The sequence below is a fragment of the Symphalangus syndactylus genome, chromosome 10 (genome assembly GCF_028878055.3).
Source record: "Symphalangus syndactylus isolate Jambi chromosome 10, NHGRI_mSymSyn1-v2.1_pri, whole genome shotgun sequence".
Classification (NCBI taxonomy): domain Eukaryota; kingdom Metazoa; phylum Chordata; class Mammalia; order Primates; family Hylobatidae; genus Symphalangus; species Symphalangus syndactylus.
In genome coordinates this window covers 82,489,806-82,515,816 of record NC_072432.2, presented here as the reverse complement: position 1 = coordinate 82,515,816, position 26,011 = coordinate 82,489,806, and the positions used below count along the sequence as shown (strand labels likewise).

The 26,011-nt window shown below is 43.0% G+C and overlaps 2 protein-coding genes across 10 annotated transcripts in view; both read left to right on the top strand.

The window, feature by feature from the left end:
* The first annotated feature begins 838 nt into the window (after positions 1 to 838).
* Positions 839 to 22,699, top strand: ARL9 (ADP ribosylation factor like GTPase 9). 6 transcript variants are annotated; one of them, XM_055294636.2, is made up of 4 exons: positions 839 to 1,085; positions 6,605 to 6,767; positions 14,512 to 14,606; positions 20,860 to 22,699. In XM_055294636.2, the coding sequence occupies exons 1-4, from the start codon at positions 936 to 938 to the stop codon at positions 21,037 to 21,039; spliced, it is 588 nt and encodes a 195-aa protein (XP_055150611.2). In that variant the 5' UTR covers positions 839 to 935; the 3' UTR covers positions 21,040 to 22,699. The 6 variants fall into 6 exon arrangements, with proteins under 6 accessions (XP_055150611.2, XP_055150610.2, XP_063466526.1 ...); XM_055294635.2 differs by having other exon boundaries at positions 14,431 to 14,606; XM_055294634.2 differs by lacking the exon at positions 839 to 1,085 and adding an exon at positions 1,092 to 1,542 and having other exon boundaries at positions 14,431 to 14,606.
* A 2,799-nt stretch (positions 22,700 to 25,498) lies between these two features.
* The window catches only part of SPMAP2L (sperm microtubule associated protein 2 like), a 75,796-nt gene continuing 75,283 nt past the window's right edge, over positions 25,499 to 26,011 (top strand). For 2 of the 4 annotated variants that reach the window (XM_063610448.1, XM_063610449.1), the window contains exons 1-2: positions 25,499 to 25,617; positions 25,709 to 25,796. In XM_063610448.1, coding sequence (XP_063466518.1) covers positions 25,728 to 25,796 — 69 coding nt within the window. In that variant the 5' untranslated portion in view covers positions 25,499 to 25,617; positions 25,709 to 25,727. The remainder of the gene's footprint in view (positions 25,618 to 25,708; positions 25,797 to 26,011) is intronic. The other 2 variants (XM_063610451.1, XM_063610450.1) reach the window with 2 other exon arrangements.

The following is a 26,011-nucleotide window of genomic DNA, read 5'->3' as shown; positions in this document are numbered from 1 at the left end:
AGCCTGGCTGACAGAGCGAGACTGTCTCAAAAAATAAATAATTGTGCTAAACTGAAATATACTAAAGAGTTCAGTTTAGCAAGATAAAAGGAACCCTCCAGATATTTCTTAGCCAGTTTGAGAAACAATACCACCTTTGAAAAGCCCCTCGTGTGCCTTATTTACTATTTATTAGATAATTAGGAGTGACTAGACTATTTGGTTTTAGTTTTAATACTGAGCATTACTAGCAGCTGTGATCCTGGCAGGCTATCTCCGAATAATTTTTTTTAAAGCGAGATACAGGCCGGGCACGGTGGCTCATGCCTGTAATCCCAGCACTTTGGGAGGCAGAGGCGGGGTGGATCACTTGAGATCACGAGTTTGAAACCAGTCTGGCCAACATGGTGAAACCCCGTCTCTACTAAAAATACAAAAATTAGCCGGGCGTGGTGGCTCACCCCTGTAATCCCAGCTACTTGGGAGGCCGAGGCAGGAGAATCGCTTGTATCCGGGAGGCGGAGGTTGCAGTGAGCTGAGATCGCACTACTGCACTCCAGCCTGGGGGACAGAGACTCCGTCTCAAAAAAAAACAAACAAACAATGGAACCTATTCACGTTCTTCTATTTGTCTTTAATAATCCTGGGCAATAGTCAACTAATAATCCTGGGTAGTAGTCTGGAGACACTCCTAGTGGAGTTTACTCGGGAGAGGGCGGAGAAATACATGACATGAGCAGTACAGGCTCATGGTTGGGAGCTGGGGGAAGGCTGAGAATCCTCCCCGGAACCTCTGGATTCTGACGCCCCAGGGGTTCTTCACAGGCTGGCCGGGCTCGGGATTGAAGCCGGAGACGTCAGACGCTAAGGTTGCTTAGATTCCGGCCCGCGTGGAAGGCTCTTAGCCACCCTGCCTGGCCCGAGGTAATCGCGTTAGGGACGCTTTTTCTGCAGCAATGATAAACCCCGCCGAGCTGTCCCACGTCCTGGTTGGGACCTCTTGGTTTCGGTTGGCTGGGCTCAATCCATGCGTACGCCTCCGCCCTTCCCTCTGCGTACCCCTGCGGGTTCAGCGAATCGGCTGCAAGAAGCCCTGCAACCGAGAGGTGAGCGGCGGTTGGCGGCGGTGCCGGGGTTGGCAGAGCCTGCGGGTTGTCTACGCCGCGGGGCCTACGTCTCCGTCGGGCGTTCACCTCGGGAGCCACACCCGGGGCCCAGAGCCACCGCTCAGCACGCGGGCACGCGGCGGGAGGGAAGGAAACCACGGCGCTGGGGATGGAGAGGGGGAAAGTGAAGAAGAAAGAGAAGGAAAAGGAGACGCAGAAGGAGACAATCAGAGAAGAGGGTAGGGAAGAGAAAGTGAAAAGAAAGGAGGTGGAGCAGAAAATTAAACAAAAAGAAAAGGAGAAGCAAGAGAAGCAGGAGAGGAGAAAGAGAAAAGAGGAGAAAGATGAAAAGAGGACAAAGCAAGGGAAGGAGACAGAGAAGAAACAATTTAAGGGACAAGAAGAGAAAGGGGAGAACAAGGACAGCACCTTGACAAGGACCCCGCTCGAGCCGCTGGTAAGAGACCCAGTGCCCAGGACCCCTTGCCCCAAGGCTTTTGTCGGCCGTTCAGACCCCAGCGCTGTCTCTGTTGCGTCGGAGGCCCCCAACCCGCGCGGGAGCGAATGGGTCTCAACCGAGGGCTATTTACCTATGGATGAAAGGGATGTGCCAAACTTTGAACGACCCATCGCCAGTCCCTTTTCCCGGGCCCCCTGCCCACTCTAGCCCTTATCGCTACCCCTGTAGCGATACCCCTGATGTCTTAACCTTCGTTGGGTCTAGTGTTGAGGGACAAGAGATCTCGGTCTTCATGGGGACATGGGGAACGGCTCCTCTACTGCCCTTAGGTCTGTCCAGCGTGCAACACTAGCGCACAGACCATCTGATCACATTTAGAAACCAGCCCCGAACCCTCCCCGCATGAAGGGGAGGCCCTTCTTTGCATTGAATGCGTTCTTTGTCAGAAGGGGCAGGGTTCCTGAATGCAGGAGGTGTTTGGGGACGCTGCAGTTGATGCCTCCATTGTTTTCAGACCACCAGTACCCTGAATGGATGGCGGAAAAGTTTTAACTGACAGGTCTTAGAAACTTGGCATTATTTGGGTCAGCTGAATGGTCTCTGCGCTCCTGGAGTTCCTGAGCTGGCTCCTTGGCTTAGAGCTGCGATCTGGTTCTAAACAATTTGAATGATTAACACAGTTTGCGTGTGTGTGTGTGTGTGTGTGTGTGTGTGTGTGTGTGTGTGTTTTCTTTTTTGAGACAGGGTCTCACTCTGCCTCTCAGGCTGGAGGGATCCTCCCACCTCAGCCTGGCACCGCCCCCATCTCCTAACCTCAGTGACTGGCACTACAGGCACACGCCACCATGTCCAGCTAATTTTTGTATTTTTGTGCAGAGATGGAGTTTCGCCATGTAGCCCAGGCTGATCTCAAACTCCTGGGCTCCAGCAATCTGCCCGCCTCGGCCTCCCAAAGTGCTGGGATTACAGGCGTGAGCCACCACGGATTAACAGAGATTTGATCTCTGGTAAAACACAGACACATAGACCCATATTTAGCTAAAGGAATAACTGACAAAAAACAATGGTGTTCAGAATCACATTTTGTGTCTGAACTGTTTTACAAATTCAGCTTTCCTTAGGAGAAGGTAAATATGAGGAAGCCTGAATGCAGAATTTCTAGGTAGGATGGGCGTAGGGACAGCAACGTGGTCGGAAAGGGAACTGGTGTTTTTGTTTTTGTTTTTTTGAGACAGAGTCTGGCTCTGTCGCCCAGGCTTGAGTATAGTGGCGTGATCTCGGCTCACTGCAACCTCCACCTCCCAGGCTCAAGTCATCCTCCCACCTCACCCTCCCAAGTAGCTGGGATTACAGGTGCACACCACCGTGGCTAGCTAATTTCTGTGTTTTGGGTAGAGATGGGGTTTCGCCATGTTGCCCAGGCTGGTCTTCAACTCCTGAGCTCAAGCGATCTACCCGCCTTGGCCTCCGAAAGTGCTGGGATTATAGGCATGAGTCACTGTGCCCAGCCTGGGAACTGCTTTTAATTCACACTATTTTATAGGGCCTAAGATGACATTAGTCTAGGTACCACTAAGAAAGAAAAAAAAAGCCGGCGCGGTGGCTCACACCTGTAATCCTGGCACTTTGGGAGGCCAAGGTGGGCGGATCACCTGAGGTCAGGAGTTCCAGAACAGCCTGGCCAACATGGCAAAACCCCATCTCTACTAAAAATACAAAAAAAGTAGCTGGGCATGGTGGCATGTGCTTGTAATCACAGCTACTCAGGAGGCTGAGGCAGGAAAATCGCGTGAACCTGGGAGGCAGAGGTTGTAGTGAGCCAAGATGGTGCCACTGCACTCCACCCTAGGCGACAGAGCGAGATTCTGTGTCAAAAAAAAAAAAGAAAAAAAAATTCTCCCAATCAAAATATGACATACTCTCGATTGTCAAAGACATTCTAATTTCAGAGATGTTAAAATGTGGAATGTGGGGGGAATGTGTATCTTAGAATGAATGAAGATGTTGACGTAGGCTGAATGGGGCCTCTGGTGAATACTGACAGGACACAATCCACTCTTGGCTGCCACTTCTTGGTGCCGGTATTGCTTTAAAACGTGCAATTGTAAGCCATCCAATGAAGTCTCCCTTACCTTGACCCACTCTCAGAATGACATCATAACATTTAGATGCAAATGAAGGGAATGGAGAAGAGGCAGGGATGGAAGACACCTATGAAAATACAATTTAGTTTAAGAGCCATCAAAGATTTGCTCCAAGAACAAATACGTACATTTTTTCTTTTTTTTTTTTCGAGACAGAGTTTCACTCATGTTGCCCAGGCTGGAGTGCAATGGCGCGATCTCAGCTCACTGCAACCTCCACCTCCCAGGTTCAAGTGATTCTCCTGCCTTAGCCTCCCCAGTAGCTGGGATTACTGGCATTTGCCACCACGCCCAGCTAATTTTGTATTTTTACTAGAGATGGGATTTCACCATGTTGGTCAGGCTGGTCTCGAACTCCTGACCTCAGGTGATCCAGCCTCCTTGGCCTCCCAAAGTGCTGGGATTACAGGTGTGAGCCACTGCACCGGCCTACTTTTTTTCAAATTCTGTTATTCACTATATGGCCTTCATAAATCATGATCTCTGTACAAGTCTTTATTAGGCCAGACCTTAAAAGATCTCATTTTCACATAGATGTTTCAAAAAAGAAAGTGGGACAGACATTCTAATGCTGTTTAAGATCACTTTTTTCTAGAAATCTAGTTTAAGTCTAATGTCAACATTTAGAGGTCAAGCAGAACAAACAGAAATGTATACGATTATTGTTATTTCTAAACCAGCGCCATTGAAGACAATTATTAGAGTTTTTTGTGCATAAGAAACTTCTTTAGTAGGATCTTTGAGAAGTAGAATTGAATTCCTGTGAGCAGTCTGGCTATATTGTTGCTTATTTATTATTGTTTATGTTAAAATTTACACCCTGGAAACCACATTTCGGAGCACTCTGTACGATCTTCACACCAGCCTGCCCTTCTGTCCATCAGTCATTTGCCATAAAAATTCTAAGGCTAATACGTTGATAGAATGCTTTTTTTTTTTTTTTTTTTTTTTGGGGGGATGGAGTCTCTATCACCCAGGCTGGAGTGCAGTGGTGTCATCTCAGCTCCTGCAACCTCCACTTCCCGGGGTTCAAGCAATTTGTGCCTCAGCCTCCCGAGTAGCTGGGATTATAGGCATGTGCCACCGTGCCCGGCTGATTTTTATATTTTTGGTAGAGACAGGGTTATGCCGTGATGGCCAGGCTGGTTCCAAACTCCTGGCCTCAAGTGATCCACCAGTGTCAGCCTCCTAAAGTGCTGGGATTACAGATAAGAGCCACGACGCCTGGACTAGAATGCTTCTTTCAAAGTTTACTTCAAGTTCATCAGTTTGGTTTTTTTTGAGACGTTGTCTTGCTCTGTTGCCCAGGCTGGAGTGCAATGGCACGATCTCGGCTCACTGCAACCTCCGCCTCCCAGGTTCAAGTGATTCTCCTGCCTCAGCCTCCCAAGTAGCTGGGATTACAGGCACCCACCACTGCACCGGGCTATTTTTTTTTTTTTGAGACGGAGTCTCCCTCTGTTGCCCAGGCTGGGGTGCAGTGGCGTGATCTCGGTTCACTGCAACCTCCGCCTCCTGGGTTCAAGCAATTCTCCTGCCTCAGCCTCCCGAGTAGCTGGGACTACAGGTGCCCGCCACCACGCCCGGCTAATTTTTTGTATTTTAAGTAGAGACGGGGTTCCACCATATTGGCCAGGCAGGTTTCGAACTCCTGACCTCAGGTGATCTGCCTGCCTTGGCCTCCCAAGTTCATCTGTTTTTAAAACAAATACTCATTTGTGATTGAAACTGGCTTAATAACTTCTATAACCTTTTCATTTAATTGTGATACTTATATTAAGAAGTATAAGAGGGAGGCCGGGTGTGGTGGCTCATGCCTGTAATCCCAGCACCTTGGGAGGCTAAGGTGGGCAGATCACGAGGTCAGGAGTTCGAGACCAGCCTGACCAACATGGTGAAACCTCGCCTGTAGTAAAAATACAAATTGCGGAGCATGGTGGCGTGCTCCTGTAATCTCAGCTACTCAAGAGGCTGAGGCAGGAGAACCGCTTGAACCCAGGAGGTGGAGGTTGCAGTGAGCCGAGATCATGCCACTGCACTCCAGCCTGGGCAACAGAGCAAGACTCCAACTCAAAAAAAAAAAGTATAAGAGGGAAACCTTGCCCTGAGATCTTACAATCTAGTTATTCAATTGGGAAGACAGGAGAAATTAATAATTGAGACCTTAGATGCTTATGCACTGAGTGGCACAGTCAATACATGCACCACGGAGGTCCCAAGACCCCAAACAAAATGAATTCAGATGCAGTCTCCAATTCATAGACACGAATTCAAGAAGCAAAATGAAGTCTGAGAAGTGGTCCTGTAATCTATAGCACTGCTCATAAATGCTGATAGTATTTATTTGATAGACTGATCAGGAGGTGGGGGATAGAGGAGGGATGTGAAATTAGTATCACATAATGAACAGCTAATTAGAAAATATTCACTAGTTGGTACAGTTTGTTCTGGACCTATAAAATATTCGTGAAGTTTTATCCTTTTTTTTTTTTTTTTTTTTTTGGAGACAGGGTCTCGCTCTGTTCCCCAGGCTGGAGTTCAATGTGCGATCTCAGCTCACTGCAACCTCTGCCTCCTGGGTTCAAGTGATTCTTGTGTCTCAGCCTCCCAAGTAGCTGGATATACAGGTGCACGCCATCACACCTGGCTAATTTTTTGTATTTTTAGTAGAGATGGGGTTTCACCATGTTGGCCAGGCTGGTCTGGAACTTCTGACCTCAAGAGATCCTCCCGCCTCAGCCTCCCAAAGTGCTGCGATTACAGGCGTGAGCCACCGCACCTGGCCCATGGAGTTTTATTCTGGTTACAATTCCAAGAATATTATTGGATTCTACCACAGGCAGGCCCACTGCCAAGACTCAGAAAAATGAGCCCCTGATAGCATGGGCTTATTGATTTATCTTTTTGTTTCACAGGAGAAAAACAAGCAAATCTTAGTGCTGGGCCTGGATGGAGCAGGAAAAACCAGTGTCCTGCACTCTCTAGCTTCAAACAGAGTCCAGCACAGTGTGGCACCCACCCAAGGTTTCCATGCAGTTTGCATCAACACTGAAGACGGCCAAATGGAGTTCCTGGAGAGTAAGCTCTCTGTTCCTTAGTTACAAGATAGCCACATTTTATTGTCTCTTAAGCCAGATATGATGTTAGCAACATTGAGTCCTTGTGAAAACTAACACTGAATCAAATTTTCCAAGACTTTTAGAATGGATGTGTAGTTTAATACCCAGGTACACTGTGGGGGAAATCACTTTTTGCTTTTTTGATGTTCTCCTTTTTACAGTAGTGATGATAAAGGGGAATTTAGAGGAAGGCTTTAGCACTCCCTCCTATAATCTCCTGTAATCAGCCTTCTTCCCACACTACTGCAAATGAGCATGCAATCTAAGTGTAAGTACAGTGTGCTTGCTTCTCTGCAAATAAAATTATAGACAAGCTCCAAACCTCTTCTTCTAAATAGATGGCAGTCCACAGGCCCCTACTGGATAGTAATTCTGGAGTCGCCACCTCTAAATATTACTGTCTCCTGAAGTTGGGTCAAGTCCTCTTGTCTTCTCTTTACACATTCATCCATCCTCATTGCATTAAATACCATCTATATGCTAGTGGCTCCCAAATTTATCTATCCAGCCCAAACATATCCAAGTCCTCTAAAACCTAACAAGGGAAAAACAAAATGCTTGATTTTTCCAATATCTGTTCCTTTCCCTGTAATCTTCTGGTCAGTAAATGGCTCCATACCCATCAAGTTGCTCTAGCCAGAAACCTGAGAGTCACCCTTGACTCCTCCTTTTGCATCCCCACCTCCAGTCCACAAGTAAAACACTATGAATTTTGCTATCTCCGACGCATCTCTCAAATTCATTGGTTACATCCTTTGTACTGCCCCTATGCAAGTCGGAACCTCCATCATCTATTACTTAGATTATTAGATTATTATAGTCACCTTTTTACTTTGGCTTTTATCATTTACGAAGAGCAGTATTTTAACACATACTTTTAAGTACATCATTTGCTAATTTAAAACTCTTCTGTGGAGCTCTCATCCTTGTAATAAAATCCAAAGTCTTTGTTATGACCCATGAGGCTCTTCATAAACTGCCTCCTCCCTAACCTTACCTCACCCCAGGCTTATTGTACTCCTTTCTTTCTCTCCTTTTAAAAGAGCTTTCTTGGGTGTGCCTTCTGTCAGAGATAGTACTACCCCTGCTCTTCCCATGATGGCTTGCTCCTTAGCCTTCAGGTATTAGCTTACATGGCCCCATAAAATCAATCATTCTTTTTTTTTTTTTGAGACAGAGTCCTGCTCTGTCACCCAGGCTGGAGTGCAGTGGTGTGATCTCAGCTCACTGCAACCTCTGCCTCCTAGGTTCAAGCGATTCTCTTGCCTCAGTCTCCTGAATAGCTGGGATTACAGGGACACACCATCATGCCCGGCTAATTATTTTGTATTTTTAGTAGAGACGGGGTTTCACCATGTTGGCCAGGCTGGTCTCGAACTCCTGACCTCAGATGATCCACCCACCTTGGCCTCCCAAAGTGCTCAGATTCAGGCGTGAGCCACCGCGCCCAGCCCATAAAAATCATTCTTTCTAAGTATGTTCCCCAATGCTGTTTGCTTCCTCCATAAGGTTTTTAATAACATTCACTTTTTATTTTTATTTGTTTTTGATCTGTCCACCCAACTAGATGGTAACTTTTGCTATACTTGTTTTGTTCAACAATGCATACCCAATGTCTGGCAAATAGTATGTATTCAACAAAAATGCATTAAGTGCCAACTGTGTTCATGATTTTTATCATGATCATCAATATCCTGATAAAGAATAGCAGTTTACACTTGCAATCTTTGAGTTTTAAAATGTGTATCTGCACAGTGGCTATATTAAGCCATCAGTTTAGGTAAATTTTCGTAATGCCACAGGGCAGAGCTTCTAAGGAGGCTTTTTTTTAGGATGCAGCATCCAGTGGTATTCAGTGATATAAATCTGTATGGGCTGTTATGCTATTGTGTAACACTTGGAGTATGTTGGGGATTGGTGGGAGGTGAAGTTTTATTGTATAAGCCTATTTGTAGAAATGATATATTCACATATAATTTTGCCTATATCTCTTCATCAACATTCTACAGATCATCTTAATCTTTAAAAAATTCTTGTAGTTTATGCACAAAAAAGTAGTGGCAAAAATAAATGGAGAGATTTCAGTTGTTATTATAGTTTTTGAAAGGCCTTCCTGTGACAAAACCACAAATCCTGGTTAAAATTTATTTTTTAAAGCATCTAAGAATTTGCAACAAGTTAGACAAATTTTCAAGGCTACGTGCTTTACTCTTCCTGCTCTTTCCCTCCTCCCAAAGAAAGAAAAATAAAACAACTCATGAGTTCAAACTGGAGTGGCAGCCACAGTAGATAAGCAAAGAGAAAAGTGGTGTTATCTAGAGGCACATACCAGTATTTAATCTCAGTGGGCCTGAGACAAAATAGGAAAGAACTAACTAAGATGCCTGCATGACACGAGGGCCCCTGGAAGAGTGCTAACCTACTCCCAGTCAGTAGCTCCCCCAGTTTCTAATTCTGAAGCAAAGCCCCCCAATATTCTCATAAATTAAGATTAATCAAATATGAGTTCAGGCCAGGCACAGTGGCTCACACCTGTAATCCTAGCACTTTGAGAGGCCAGGGCAGGTGGATTACTTGAGTCCAGGAGTTTGAGAACAACCTAGGCAACATGGCAAAACCCTACCTGTACAAAAAATATAAAAAATGAGCTGAGCATGGTGGTGCATGCCTGTAGTCCCAGCTACTCTGGAGGCTGAGGCAGGAGGATCGCTTGTGCCCAGAAGGCAGAAGTTGCAGTGAGCCATGATCACGTCACTGCATTCCAGCCTGGGCAACAAAGTGAAACCGTGTCTCAAAAAAGAAGATGACAAAATCTACTGATCAAAACTAGCATTTAAAGCATTTATAATCTTAAATGCTTATAGCTAGCTGAAAGGAAAATAGCTGAAAACTTATAGGTTAAATATGCAATGTAAATTAGGTAAAAGAACAACAGAATAAAACCAAAGAGGGTAGAGGGAGAGATAATAAAGACATGAAGCCAATGAAATTGATGAAGACACGGTAGCAAAGATCAGCAAAGTCAAAAGTTAGTTCCTTGAATAGATAAACAAAATAGACAAATTTCTGGTGAAATTCATTAAGGAAAATCTGGAAACCACAAATAAATAATGTCATGAAGGAAAAAGAGCATATCATTGATTAGGATGACAAGAGTATAATACCTGTATTAACAAATTTGTACCAATAGATATAAAGTCCTGGATAAGTGGCAAAAATCCTCCAAATATGTGTCTTAGGAAAATAGACCCAATAAGAAATAGGAATATTGAAGAATTTAAAACTTTTAAAGAAATCAATAGCAAAAAATCATCCTATAATGAAAAACACCAGATCAGTTGGTTTATAGGTGGGCTTTTATCAATCTTAATCTTACATAAATTCTTTCAGAGAATAGGGGAAAAAAAGAAATGCTGTCCAACTCACAGTATGAGGTCACTGTGTATCCAAACCAGCAAAGATAGTATAAGAAATGGAAATGTAGAAAGCTGAACAAAATTGTAGTAAACTAAATTCAGTTAATATATTAAAGAGATAATGTATCACCAGATGAGTTTCTCCAAGAATGAAAGGTTGGTTTAACATTTGAAAAATAGCCAGATGTGGTGGCTTATGCCTGTAACTCTAGCACTTTGGGAGGCCAAGTTGGCAGATCACTCACCTTAAAGTCAGGAGTTCAAGACCAGCCTGGCCCAAAATGGTGAAACCCTGTCTCTACTAAAAATACAAAAATTAGCCAGGCATGGTGGCAGGTGCCTGTAATCCCAGCTACTCAGGAGGTTGAAGCAGAAGAATTGCTTCAACCCAGGAGGTGGAGAGTGAGCTGAGATCATGCCACTGCACTCCATCCAGTCTGGATGACAAGAGCGAAACTCCATCTCAAAAAAAAAAAAAAAAAACCACATTTGAAAAAAATATGTCATTCACCACTTTATCCATCAAAGTAAAAAACATAATCACCTTAATAAAAGCAGAAAAAAATCTGCTAAATTCAGTTTCCGTTTATGATAGAAATTCTTAATAAGCTAAAAATAAATGGGAATTCCTTAACTCACCAAAACCTCAGAAAACTTTACTCCTAAACAGAAAGTACTAAATGTTAGAAGTACTTTCATTCAGCATTATACAGGAGGTTCTAGTCAGTTTGAGAAAAAGAAATAAAAGGCGTAAGAATTAGAAAGGAAGAAATAAAACAGTACTTATTTACAAATGATATAATTGTCTTCAAAGAAAGCCTAAAACACCCTTCAAATTATTAGAAATGATAACAGCTTGGCAAGATAACTGTATATAAAAATACAAAATTAATTGTATTTCTGCTATCCAGCAGCATGTAGCCATTTTCAATAGCAACAAAAGATAGGAATAAATCAAACAAAAAATTGTGTCTCGGCCGGGTGTGGTGGCTCACGCTTGTAATCCCAGCACTTTGGGAGGCCGAGGCGGGCGGATCACGAGGTCAGGAGATCGAGACCACGGTGAAACCCCGTCTCTACTAAAAAATACAAAAAATTAGCCAGGCGTGGTGGTGGCGGGCGCCTGTAGTCCCAGCTACTCGGAGAGGCTGAGGCAGGAGAATGGCGTGAACCCAGGAGGCGGAGCTTGCAGTGAGCCGAGATTGCGCCACTGCACTCCAGCTTGGGCGACAGAGCGAGACTCCGTCTCAAAAAAAAAAAACAAAAAAATGTGTCTCTATAAAGAGAAAATGTGTAGGTGTCATCGAAAAACATCAAAAGACCTAGAGACATAACATAGTTTTCATGAATAGGTAGACATTATATCAAAAAAATTATCCCCAAATTGACGTTTAGATACAATTCAATTCCAATCAATAGCTCAACAAGATTTTTTAAAAAGAGTTTGACAAACTGAGGCTAAAATTTACATGGGTGAGCAAAGGGGTAAAGAAAGCCAAGACCCTCTTGAAGAAATTAATAAGAAGGATGGACTTGTCCTGTCAAGTATCAAATCTTCTTATAAAGCTATGAAACTAAAATTTGTGGTGTTGGCACAAGAATAAACAAAACAACCAAAGGAACAGACTAGAGAGTCCACTGGGGAAACTATTCAATAAATGGTGCAGGGACAACATGGAATAAAAATGAAATTAGTTTCCTGCCTCCTATGCATGCAAATGTATACATCAATTTCCGATGGATAAAAGCCAAATGTAAAAAGCTTTGTGGAGAAAATATAGACTATCCTTATGACTTCAGGATAGAGAAAGATTTTTTAAACAGGATACAAAAAATGATAACCACAAGAAAGATGGATAAATTTAACTACATTAAAATGGAAAACATCTGTTCATTAAAAAGATGCCACAAAATAGGGGAAGATACATGCAACACATCCAAGCAAATGCCTAGTATCCAGAATATATAAAGAACTCCTACAAATAAAGACAACATAAAAACATTGGCAAAAGACATGAATAACATTTCACATAAAACAAATTAGAAGTGAACATATGAAAAATACTCAACTTGATCAGTAAGTAGAATTCAAATTAGGCAAAATAAAAAATAAAAAAAAAGAAATCCAATAATATCAAGTTTTGAAGAGGATGTGGCCAGGTGCAGTGGCTCACGCCTGTAATCCCAGCACTTTGGGAAGCCAAGGTGGGTGGATCACTGGAGTTCAAGGGTTCAAGACCAGCCTGGGCGACATGGCAAAACCCAGCTCTACAGAAAATACAAAATTAGCCAGGCATGGTGGCTCGTGCTTGTAGTCCCAGCTACTGGTGAGGCTGAGAAAGGAGGATCGCTTGAGCCCAGAAGGCAGAGGTCGCAGTGAGTGGAGATTGCACCACTGCCCTCCAGCCTGGATGACAGAGTACAACCTTGTTTCAAGGAAAAAATAAAATAAAAATAAAAAGAGGATGTGGATATAGAGGAAATTTATTGGCTATTAGCTGTTGGCAGAGTGTGTATTGGTACCAACTTCTCTGGAAAACAATTTGGCGTATTTGGCATTAGTTACATGCTTAGATAACCGGAGAAACTCTTGCTTGTATGGACCTCAGGAGACAAATACAAAAATGTTTAGAGCAGCATTGTTTATTGTAGCAAGAAATGAGGAACAACCCAAATGTCCACTGATGTTTAAACTATGTGTGTTAAAACCATATGAGTTACTTAGAAGGTCACACAGCACTATTTTAACAAATTAAAAACACAAAATACTTCAAAGAATGACTAGCCTACCTCTATAGAAAGGAAGCCAAAGGAAAGGCAAAGATCCTTTCTTGTTAGCATTTAAAATACTTTTGTTAAGTTCTTGAAACAGAGGTCCAGAAAGTTTTTCTGTCAAGGACTACATAGGAACTAATTTATGCTTTGCAGGCCACATGCTCTCTGTTGCAACCACTCAACTCTGTCTTGAGAAAGCAGTCATACACAATACATTATATATATATATATATATTAGTGTTACTATAAAAGTTTATTTCTGGGCACCAAAATCTAAATTTGATATAATAGTCCTGTATTAGAAAATGTTGTTCTGCCTTTTTTTTTTTCTCCAAAATTTAGACATGTAAAAGCTATTTTTACCTAGTGAGCTGTACAAAAATAGGCAGTTGGTCAGATTTGACCTGTGGGCCATGGTTTGCCAATACTCCTCCTAGGACAAAAATAAAAATAAAATCCATTGTATATATGTTATTATCATTAACCAAAAAGTTTATTCCGGGAAGAATCAGCAGGATGAAGTAATCAAAAGGCATTTTTTTTTTTCTGAAGCAAATATTCCTGAATACCCACAGGATCATATTAACTCTCAGTGCAATATTAAGAGCAGAAGTTAGTTCTGGGATTTTGACAAAGGAAAATAATTGTGCAAGTGAGACTAGCCAATGAATTCAGTTCATTTAAAAATTATTTTAATGTGTATTTTAGCCTACCATCATTTCCATTCTTAATTATTTTAGTAGCATACTCCCATTTTCTTTTTCTTTTCTTTCTTTTTTTTAGATAGATGGGGGTCTCACTCTGGAGTGTGGTGGTGCAAACACAGCTCACTGTAGCCCTGTTCACACCACTGCACTTCCTGGGCTCAAGTGATCCTTCCACTTCAACCTCTCTACTCGCTAGCAGCACAGGCATGCACCACTGGCATGCACCACCACACCGACTCATTTTTTTAGTTTTTATTTTTGTAGAGACAGGGCCTCACCCTGTCGCCCAGGCTGGTCTTGAACTATTGGGCTCAAGCAGTCCTCCTGCCTCAGCCTCCCAAAATGTTGGGATTACAGGCGTGAGCAACTAACTGCACCTGGCCTTACTCCCATTTTCTGAGCTATAACTGATAAACATGCAGTGGCTGACATGGCTGCTGTGGACAATGGGATCGGGAGACATCCACTGTAGTATTTAGCGTCTCTCTACTGATCTTTTATGATACAGTTATGAATGAACCACTTGTGATGGTTCTTCTCACCAACCAGTTTCCCGCTAACATGCCTCTGGTCACTCTGAGGACTGGGTACACTCTAACACGGTGATATTTCATCAAAACACCTGTCCTGTGTTCAGAAATCTAGATGTGCCCTCCCTGCTCCCTGAGTGGGTGCTTCTGTGATTTTGTGTGTGTGTGTCTTCTTCGTCTACTATTCTCTGTAGTTGGTGGCAGTGAACCTTTTCGGTCCTACTGGGAAACGTACCTATCCAAGGGATTGCTGCTGATCTTTGTGGTGGATTCAGCAAATCACAGCCGATTACCTGAGGCCAAGAAATACCTTCATCAGCTAATTGCAGCAAACCCAGTACTTCCTCTGGTTGTGTTTGCAAACAAACAGGTAAAAATCTGTGCAAATATAAATTGTACTCAAGAGTTTTGTAATACAAGAAATGTATACTTTTAATAGCTAGATAGTCAACAATATGCTATATATTTAACTCAGTTTATGTTTATTAGAGCTCTTGGATTTAAACACCTTGAGGGTAGAGACTTGTTCATTTTTGTGTCCCTTGTAATACCTAGTATACTGTCTTGTGCATGCCAGGAATTCAACAGATGTGTGTTGAACTTAGTTCAATAAATACATACTGTTAAATTTGATTCAACAAAATATTTGAGTGGCTACCATGTATAAAGAAATCATTTTGCTTTAGATCTATTGACCTGAACTTATTCTACACATGCATTAAAAATATTAAATATATGTGGAGAATTTGGAACCCTTGTGCACGGTTGGTGAGAATGTAAAATGGTAGAGCTGCTATGGAAAACTGTAATGTGGTTCCGCAAAAGAATCAAAAATAGAGGCTGGGCACGGTGGCACACGCCTGTAATCCCAGCACTTTGGGAGGCCAGGGGTGGGGGATCACGAGGTCAGGAGATTTAGACCATCCTGGCTACCATGGTGAAACCCTGTCTCTACTAAAATACAAAAGATTAGCTGGGAGTGGTGGTGGGCACCTGTAGTCCCAGCTACTCGGGAGGCTGAGGCAGAAGAATGGCGTGACCCCGGGAGGCAGAGATTGCAGTGAGCCAAGATCGCGCCACTGCACTCCAGCCTGGGCAACAGAGTGAGACTCTGTCTCAAAAAAAAAAAAAAAAAATCAAAAATAGAATTCCCTTATGATGCAGCAATTCCACTTCTGGGTATACAGTGAAAAGAATTAACAGCAGGGACTCAAATTGATATTCATATGTTTGGCTGTTTTATGTTTTATATTGTTTTGTATGTTTTATGTTTTTTATGATATGTTCATAGCAGCATTACCCATAACAGCCAAAAATGGAAGCTACCCAAGATAAATGGATATATAAAATACGGTATGCACATGCAAAGGGATTTTTTTTTTTTTTAAGACAGAGTTCTGCTCTAGCACCCAGGCTGGAGTGCAGTGGTGTGATCTCAGCTCATTACCTCCTGGGTTCAAGTGAGTCTCATGCCTCAGCCTCCCAAGTGGCTAGGATTACAGGCATGCGCCACCACTCCTGACTTTTTTTTTTTTTTTTTTTTTTTTTTGAGACAGAGCCTTGCTCTGTCTCCCAGGCTGGAGTGCAATGGTGCAATTTCGGCTAACTACAACCTCTGCCTCCCGGGTTCAAGTGATTCTCATGCCTTAACCTCCTGAGTAGCTGGGACTACAGGCACATGCCACCACACCCAGCTAAGTTTTGTATTTTTAGTAGAGACAGAGTCTCTCTATGTTGGCCACGCTGATCTCGAACTTTTGGCCTCAAGTGAACCACCCACCCGGGCCTCCCAAAGTGCTGGGATAACAGGTGTGAACCACCGCACCCGGCTATGGGATCTTGTTCAGCCTTAAAAGGGAAGGAAATTCAGACACATGTTCTGACATGGATGAACCTTGAGAACATTATGCTAAGTGAATAAGCCACTCACAAAAGGGCAAATACTGTATGATTCCATTTATACGAGGTACCTAGAGTTGTCAGATTGATAAAAATAGAAAGTAGAGTGGTGATTTCCATGGGTTGTGGGAGGGAGGAATGTGCAGTTATCATTTAATGGATACAGAGTTTCAGTTTTGCAGATAAAAGCTTTGGAGATGGATGGTGGTGATAGTTGTATAACAATGTGAATATACTTAATGCCACTGAACTGTACACTTAAGATAAGGAGAAAGATTTTGTTATATGTATTTAACACAATAAAAATTGAAAAGAAATTAAACATCTATAATATTGTAATGCTGAAGTCCCTTTCTCAATTGTTAGGTTTGCCAATCATAGAAGAGCTCAATTCCTGACTTTTCTCCTACTACTTCTATGGGTGAATGTATATGGAAGTAAACTAAGTAATTATAAATGATGACCTAAAATAGGAGCCTATGTTAAAGTCCAGTAGGGAAGCTAGTCCGGCAGATTTTGACATTTTGCTGGCATTTTAAAAGAGAGGTTGGGCTGGGCGTGGTGGCTCATGCCTGTTATCCCAGCACTTTGGGAGGCCGAGGTGGTTGGATCACGAGGTCAGGAGTTCGAGACCAGCCTGGACAACATGGTGAAACCCCGTCTCTACTAAAAAATACAAAAATTAGCCAGGCATGGTGGCACATGCCTGTAGTCCCAGCTGTTCAAGAGGCTGAGGCAGCAGAATCACTTGAACCCGGGAGGCAGAAGTTGCAGTGAGCCGAGATCGTGCCACTGCACTCCAGCCTGGGTGACAGAGTGAGACTCTGTCTCAAAAAAAAAAAAAAGAGAGAGAGAGAGGCTGATGCTTTTATTGTTTTGCTTTTAAGTGGAGCATCTTAAGTACTGCAAACTACAAAGATTTAGAAGATCATGGTACATGTAAGTGAGCTGTATAGTATTCCATAGCATTAATATACCAAAATGTTACCATTTTCTTACTGCTGGGAATTTTGAGTTATTTCCAATTTTTTATTGTTCTTAACGGTGCTGCCAGTGAGCCTTCATGTGTATATGTCCCTTTGTGGATGTGTATGAACATTTTGCTGGTGGATATGCCTAAAATAATTGCTGGGATTTTCGATTTGTACATATTCTGTTTTATTAGATATCACCAAGTTACTCTCCAAAGATGTTGCATAAATTTATTCTTCCACCAGCAGAACTGACAGTTTTTGCAGTCTACATCCTTGTCAATTATTGGTATTGTCAGACTTTCTCATTTTTGCCAATCTGATGGGTGAACTTGTTTTTTATTATTCTAATGTGCATTTCCTTAACTACTTGTGAGTTTGAACATTTTTTCAGATGTTTATTAGTCTCCACATCTGTAAATTGCCTATTAATATGTTTTCCCAAATTCCTACTAGGGTGTTTATCTTTCTTATTTCAGTTGTAGGAGTCTTTCGTATCATTTGGAAAAAATAATTCTTTGTTAGTTATGTGCATTACAATTATCTTTTCCAGCATCCTGGTGGCTTATCATTTTACTTTGCTTACTTTTATTTTATTTTATTTATTTATTTTTTTTTTGAGAAGGAGTCTCGCTCTTTCACCCAGGCTGCAGTACAGTGGCGCGATCTCGGCTCACTGCAGGCTCCACCCCCCGGGGTTCACGCCATTCTCCTGCCTCAGCCTCCCACGTAGCTGGGACTACAGACGCCCGCCACCTCGCCCGGCTAATTTTTTGTATTTTTAATAGAGACGGGGTTTCACCGTGTTAGCAAGGATGGTCTCGATCTCCTGACCTCGTGATCCGCCTGCCTCGGCCTCCCAAAGTGCTGGGATTACAGGTGTGAGCCACCGCACCCGGCCTACTTTGCTTACTTTTATACAAAAGATTTTCTTCCCTCCCCTCCCCTCCACCCCTCTCTTTTCTTTTCTTTTTTTTTTTTTTTTGACAGAGTCTCTCTCCATCACCCAAACTGGAGTACAGTGGTGTGATCTCAGCTCACTGCAACCTCCACTTCCCAGGCTTAAGCAATTCTTCCACCTCAGCCTCCCAAGTAGCTGGGACTACAGACACGAGCTACCACACCCGGCTAATTTTGCATTTTTTGTAGAGACAGTTTTTCGTCATGTTGCCCAGCCTGGTCTCGAACTATGGGGCTCAAGCAATCTACCTGCCTCGGCCTCCCAAAGTGCTGGGATTACAGGCATGAGTCACTGCGTTCGGACCTTTTTTTTTTTTTTTGAGACAGGGTCTCACTCTGTCGCCCAGGCTGGAGTGCAGTGCAGTGGCATAATCATAGCTCAATGCAGTCTCAATTTCCCCAGGCTCAGGTGATCCTCCTACCTCAGCCTCCCTAGTAGCTGGGATTACAGGTGTGCACCACCATGCCCAGCTCAATTTTTTGGGCATTTTTTGTAGAGATGGGATTTCACCATGCTTCTCAGGCTGGTCTTGAACTCCTAGGCTCAAACAATCTGTCCACCTCAGCCTCCCAAAGTGTTGGGATTATAGATGTGAGCCACTGCACCCGAGTGATTTTCATTTTTAATATTCAAATTTATCAATACTGTGCCTTATGGTTTGTATCCGTTATCTTCATCAAACTGAATAAACAGAGCCATTTGTTATCACATTTATAACTTTTATTGGGCCTTGATGATAAAAGATTTGAATATCCTAGTTTAAGATTAATGCATCTTTGTTTATATTCCTTGGCCAAAATACTTGGTCCAAGCTTTTAGGTGACTCACTGGTTCAAGTTATTATATGAGGGTTTTCAAAAAGTCATCTCGCTATCTTTACTCTTTGGATTATGACCTCTATTAAGGCACATAGAGGAAAGTGTGGAATACACCAGGTATTTCTGCCTGATGTGCTTTATCATTACAGCGAGCCCCTTCTCCCATCCATCACCCTCCCTCCCTCTCCTTTTTCTTCCTCTCCAACTCCACCAGTGAATTTATTAACCTGAGACATCATTCGCATGTTACTGGATCCATTAACACTGTTCAAAAAGTTAGCATAGGCTCTAAACAAATTCAGGTTTCAAACAGGCAACTACCAGCATCCAGAGAGGTAATCAACTCCAGCGAGGTACCATGGACAGCACATCAGGAAAAGCCCCACAGGCTCCAAGTGATAGAATTTGATAAGTTCGGGACATGCACAGTGGCCCATGCCTATAATCCCAGCACTTTGGAAGGCCGAGGCGGGCGGAACACCTGAGTTCAGGAGTTCGAGACCAGCCTGGCCAACATGGTGAAAACCCGTCTCTACTAAAAATAGAAAAATTAGCTGGGTGTGGTGGTGCACACCTGTAATCCCAGCTACTTGGGAGGCTGAGGCAGGGGAGTCACTTGAACCTGGGAGGCGGAGGTTGCAGTGAGCCGAGATTGCGCCACTGCACTCCAGTCTAGGTGACAGGGTGAGACTCCATCTCAAAAAAAAAAAAAAAAAGATAGGTTCATATGATACAGGAAAAAAAAAGACACAATATTAGGTTATTTCCAGAGATTTAAAAATGATCTTCTAAAACTTAGGGGGAATGCTATGAAATAACAGAAAGCCAATTACAAATGCAATTTTAGAAGTGAAAAACTTTTACAAAGGGCTGGAAAACTGTAGCTGAATCTGTGTATTTATGAAAGGGAATGTCACAGGTCATTTGCTTAAATAATTCTTGGTGTATGAGAGTTAAAGATGTATGTTTTGACCTTGCCATTTCCATCGTAACGAGGTTTTGGCCCTGGCATGGGGCCTAAGCACAGGCTTCCTGTCTTCCCCTCTCTGCCTCTTCCTGTGGGTTTCCCCCTTCCAAGCCTCCCCCATCTCTTTCCCTGTCTCTCCTCTGAGCCTCCTTTTCCCACTGCACCTTGTCTGAATCTGTTCCCTCTCCATTCTCTTCTCTGTCTTCCTCTACTCCCCAAAATTGGTCGAGGATTTTTTTGGTCAGTAGAAATAATGAGCACAAAAGAAAACTCACAGTGGCAAGAACTATAATTGGTAAAGTATGATATAGACCTAAAACAATAGATGAATCAAATTTCTGTTATTAAATATAAATGAAAGTAATTGCTCCTGTTGAAATAATCTTAGAAGATTAAAAGGAAAATGGAAAAACAAAGTTAGGCTGGGTGCAGTGGCTCACGCCTGTAATCCCAGCAGTTAGGGAGGCCTAGGTGGAAGGATTGCTTGAGGCCAGGAGTTTGACACCAGCCCGGGCAACGTAGCAAGATGCTCCTCTTTCAAAAGATTTTTTAAAATGAGTGGGGCGTGGTGGCACACACCTGTAGTCCCAGCTACTCAGGAGGGTGAGGCAGGAGAATTGCTTGAACATGGGAGGCAGAGGTTGTGGTGAGTCAAGATCGTGCCACTGCACTCCAGCCTGGGCGACAAAGCAAGACCCTGTCTTTAAACAAACAACAAACAAAATTAGAAACAGATTCACTGCACTGTTTAGAAAATTAAGGTATTATATTGGCTTAGCTTCATTCCAGAATATATATTTTTTGGATAACTCCTAAATGCTGGCATAATTCTGATGAAAACATTTTTATTCAAACAACCTCTGGGCTCATAATAATGGAGTCACAATATCCTCTATATGAAAATGGTGGGGTCACTGAGAGCAATAAGTAAGAGTAATAAATGTGTTTATCTGAAAGGATTACAAAATAATCAACTTTGTCCTATTCTTATTCCACTCCGGGTGAAGGATCTGGAAGCAGCCTATCACATTACAGATATCCATGAAGCTTTGGCATTATCTGAAGTGGGAAATGACAGGAAGATGTTCTTGTTTGGAACCCACCTGACTAAGAATGGCTCAGAGATACCCTCCACCATGCAAGATGCCAAAGACTTGATTGCACAGCTGGCTGCAGATGTGCAGTGACCAGGACTCAGCCCACTGTGCGGCTCACAACTGAGATGTCATCAGTGTTGGATGGCAGGCTTGAAGCCAAAGGTTTCCACCTTCAAATAAAAATTAAGCCATTTCCTATTTTCTTAATGCATGGGATGTATATAGTCAGCCCTCCATATCCATGGGTTCCACATCTGCAGATTCAAGAACTGTGGATCAAAAACATTCAAAAAGAATAATAACACAACAATAAAAATAATACACATTTTAAAATACAATATAACAACTATTTACCTAGCATTTACATTGTATTAGGTATTATAAGTATCTGAAGATGATTTAAAATGCACGAGTAGATGTGTGTAGGTTATGTGTAACTACTATGCCATTTTCCATCAGGAGCTTGAGCCTCCACATTTACCTGTGAGGACCTTGGAATCAATCTCCCTGAGAATACCAATGGCCAACTGTACAAAGATAATGCTAACATATTAACAGCATCTCTGTTTGGATTTTGAATGTTAAAAATATTTGTAAAACAGTATATTGGGGGTATTGGGATTTTTAATCAACAAAGGTAAAATGAACATTAGCAAGCATTTGTCCCATTTATTGTTTTGCAATGGCATGAAATTACATGAAATTTTTTTGTGGGGTTGGATGGGGTCTCACTCTGTTGCCCAGGCTGGAGTTCAGTGGTGTGATCTCAGCTCAGGTGATCCTCCCTCCTCAGTTTCCCAAGTAGCTGGGACTAGAGAGAGGTGCACGCCACCATGCCCGGCTAATTTTTCTATTTTTAGCAGAGACAGGGTTTTGCCATGTGGCCCAGGCTGGTCTCGAATTCCTGAGCTCAAGCGATCTGCCCGCCTTGGTCTCATAAAGTGCTGGGATTACAGGAATGAGCCACTGCACCTGGCCTTGAATATATTGTAGTATGTTTTCTCTTTTCAAGTAAAAAAACCAGGTGTCTTTCCATTAAGTGGATCTGTTTAACACTATAAGAAATATCAGGGTAGGACAATGAGGAAAGTGAACTTTGTCAAACCCCTAGAGAAATAAACATTAACAGTATTCAGAAAGAGTTAGGAAGGGCTTCTTTTCCAGGAGCTTGTTAGACGAGATGAGGAACATTGTGGGGAATCTGTTTTTAAAATTCTTAACATTTTGCTTTTATATAGATAAACTTTCTTCACTAGAAAGAGTGATAACTATATTTATTTGCAGACACTCTGTAAATTCAACTTGTAACTATAGTGCCTTGCTTTGGTTTTAAAAAAAATTGGAAAGAGAGTTTGCTCTATAAATCCTTCCTTTTAAAATTTGGAATCTGTGGTGAAATAATACAAATATGGTGTCAGGCGTGGTGGCTCACACCTGTAATCCCAGCACTTTGGGAGGCCGAGGCGGGTGGATCACGAGGTCAGGAGTTCAAGAGCAGCCTGGCCAACCTGGTGAAACGCTGTCTCTACTAAAAATACAAAAAATTAGCCAGGGGTGGTGGTAGGCACCTGTAATCCCAGCTACTCGGGTTGCTGAGGCAGGAGAATTGCTTGAATCCAGGAGGAGGTTGCAGTGAGCCGAGACCGCACCACTGCACTCCAGCCTGGGCGACAGAGCAAGCCTCCGTCTCAAGAAAAACAAACAAAATAAAATAAAATAAAATTTGGAATCTGTGGTGAAGTAATACAAATATGGGGTCAGGCATGGTGGCTCACACCTGTAATTCCAACACTTTGGGAGTCTGAGGCAGGAGGACCATTTGAACCTATGAGTTTGAGACCAGCCTGGGAAACATAATGAGACCCTGTCTCAAAAAAAAAAAAAAAAAAATCCAAATTTGGTGAAGATAACCCCTCTCAATATTAGCACATAACTGTCTCTAGTTTTAGGTTAAAAGAGAACACAGTTGAATTTATGCACGCATGTGAAAAATGATGAGTGCCCTCTGAGAGATGAGACATTGGAGAGTGAGGCTTTAAGATCATTACCTTTCTCATATCAGCACCACGCCATCGTGTTTAATGGTAGCTTATCACAGCAGCCACTCAGGTGTCTAATGTTAAACCTTCTTCTTGTCTGGCCTATGGAGGGTGGGTCACACAATGATTCGGAATTGTCAGAAATGTTGGATTTTAACCTCTGCCCCCAAGGATTACCACAAATGGACCCCTGGACAAATTCCTTGACTGTCTTGGTCTTGTCCTTATAAAAAGATCAGGTGAGATGCAGACCACTTCCAGCCCTAAACTCTGATTCTATGTGCTTGTCCCTTCCCTAGGTTTTCTAAGGTGGTCAGGGACATAGAGAAGTTTCTGGGTGCTTATTTCAAAGATAAGGCCAAAAGCCTTCAGGATGGGGAACAATATCTCCCTTCTTCCCTGTTTGGTCTTTTTAATCTCAGATTCTGATTTTAGATTCTACATTTTGGCAACAAGTGTTGTGGCTGGAGTTTTTCCTTCAGTGGACAGTTATGGAGTGCCAACATGGCAGTCATTGCTTGACATCAGGGTGAACAAAGCAGGGATTCTGTACTTGAGATGCTCTCAGGCTAATGATGAGGGTTTGTGTCATGGGGGTTTCTAACAGAAATGGCACTAGACAACAAGACAGATTGGCATATTGTCAGAGAGGCTGCCTGGCTGGTAGCCTGCCCAATGGGCCTAATGGGGTGGCCTACGACCTTGGAGACTTTACCACAATCTTGTATCTGTTGCCAGCCTTCCGGGCTTACAGGCCTTCCAGGTTTGAGAAGCTGAGTCATGTTAGAAAGTAGGTTTAGTTAGCACACCAAGAGCAGATCTGCCTTTTCATTCAGTAAACATTTTGGGAGCACCATGTGCCAGAAAATGTGCCAGAACTCTTTCAGCTAAAAATAAATTCAGTTAAAAGGAAATTCAGGCTGGGTGCAGTGGATCATGCCTGTAATCTCAGCACTTTGGGAGACCAAGGTAGGTGGATCACTTGAGCCAAGGAGTTTGAGACCAGCCTGGGCAACTTGGTGATACCCCATCTCTTCAAAAAATACACACCAGAAACAAACAAACAAAAAACTAGCCAGATGTGATGGTGCATATCTGTAGTCCCAGCTACTTGGGAGGCTAAGATGGGAGGATCACTTGTGCCTGGGGAAGTCAAGGCTGCAGTGAGCAGTGATTGCACCACTGCACTTCAGCTTGGGCAATGGAATGAGACCTTGTTAAAAAAGGCTGGGCACAGTGGCTCAGGCCTGTAATCCCAGCACTTTGGGAGGCAGAAGCAGGAGGACTGCTGGAGGCCAGGAGTTAGAGAGCAACCCGGGCAACATAGAAAGACGCTGTCTCTACAAAAATTTTTTTAATGGGAATTCAACTCAAATTTGTGTGTGCCCCCACAAAAAGAGAATTTTTTTTTCCCTCATCATCCTGGAAAATCTGGGCATGGGTGGATTCAGGAGTTCAGAAGTTCAAAGATAAGACTGTCTCTCCATGTCCTGGCCCTGCCAACCTCTGCTTGGTTTGATTCTCAGATTCCCTCCTCAGAAGAGCAAGATGACTGCTGTCAACACAAGCCATTCTTACAGCTCATGATCTCAGAGTAAGATGGACCCTCCCTTTCTGAGCAGACATCCATTAAATCTCAGGGAGAGATACCAGTTGGCTCTTCTGGGGTTGCATATTCATCCCTGAAACAATTACTGTGGCTGGATTGGTCAGACCTGGGTTAGAAGGAAGGATCAGCCCCTTAAACTATATTGAATGAGTTCCCTGCAGAAAGGAAGGGTTCTGCCTTCAGAAGAAGAGGGAAGGGATTCTAGGCAGGAAAACGAAATAATGACAGCTATTCACAGTCGTTCACTGTGCTTGGCACAGGGAATATACCAGTGACCAGGACAGAGAATGTCACTGTCTTTAAGGAGCTTACATTCTAGCTGGGGAAATACACAAAAATAAACAAGCAGATGAAATAATTACAAATTATGTTGAAGCAAGGAACTGAAATAGAAAATAATGGTGGGAACATTTTTTAAATTAATATGGGCTGGAAAGACCTCTTTGAGTGAATAATATTTAAGCTGAGCCCCAGAAGCTAGAAAAGAGCCAGTATGTAAAGAGTGGGAAGAAATGGGCCCCAGGCAATGGGAACAGGTGTGAGAAGAGACTGAAATGGGAAAGAGCTTGACACTTTAGAGAAGAGCAGGGAGGCCAGAATGTAGACAGCAAGGGTGGAGTGGCTCAAAGTAGACTAGAGAGAGAGAAAAGGACCAGAGTATGGAACACCTTATAATGCAAAGCTTGAGGATTTAAAAAAATGGTTTGGAGTGTTATGACTGGAGGTGATCAAAGGTAAAAGTCAGAAGTTCCACCAGTTCGGAGGCCATTGTAGAGTCCAGAGAGATGATGACGGGCGTGGGTGGCCTGCCATGACCTTATCATGACGTCATTATGGTGGGAGTGGGTTGTTATAAAATGAGTTCAGCCCCTGGTGCCTCTCTGTCTTTCATGTTCATTTGCCCTCCCACCATGTTATGCTGCATCAAGAAAGACTCACCAGATGCCACAGCCATGCACTTGGAAGCCCCAGCCTCCAGAGCTATGAGAAATAAGTTCTTTATAAATTACCCAGTCTCAGGTATTCTATTATAGCAACATAAAATGAACTAAGACAGACTTGGAAAAGAATTCATTCTGTATGACCATTACTAATCTTTCCCAATAAGCAGATTCCTTGAGAAGCAAGTCATGTCAGAAAGCTGCCTGTGCCGGGTGCAGTGGCTCATGCCTGTAATCCCAGCACTTTGGGAGGCCAAGGTGGGTGGATTGCTTGAGCTCAGGAGTTTGAGACCATCCTGGGCAACATGGCAAAACCCTGTCTCTACAAAAAATACAAAAAATTAGCCAGGCCTGGTGGCATGCGCCTGTAGTCCCAGCTACTCAAGAGGCTGAGGTGGGAGAATGGTGTGAGCTCAAGAGGCAGAAGTTGCAGTGAGTCAAGATCGCTCCACTGTACTCCAGCCTGGACAACA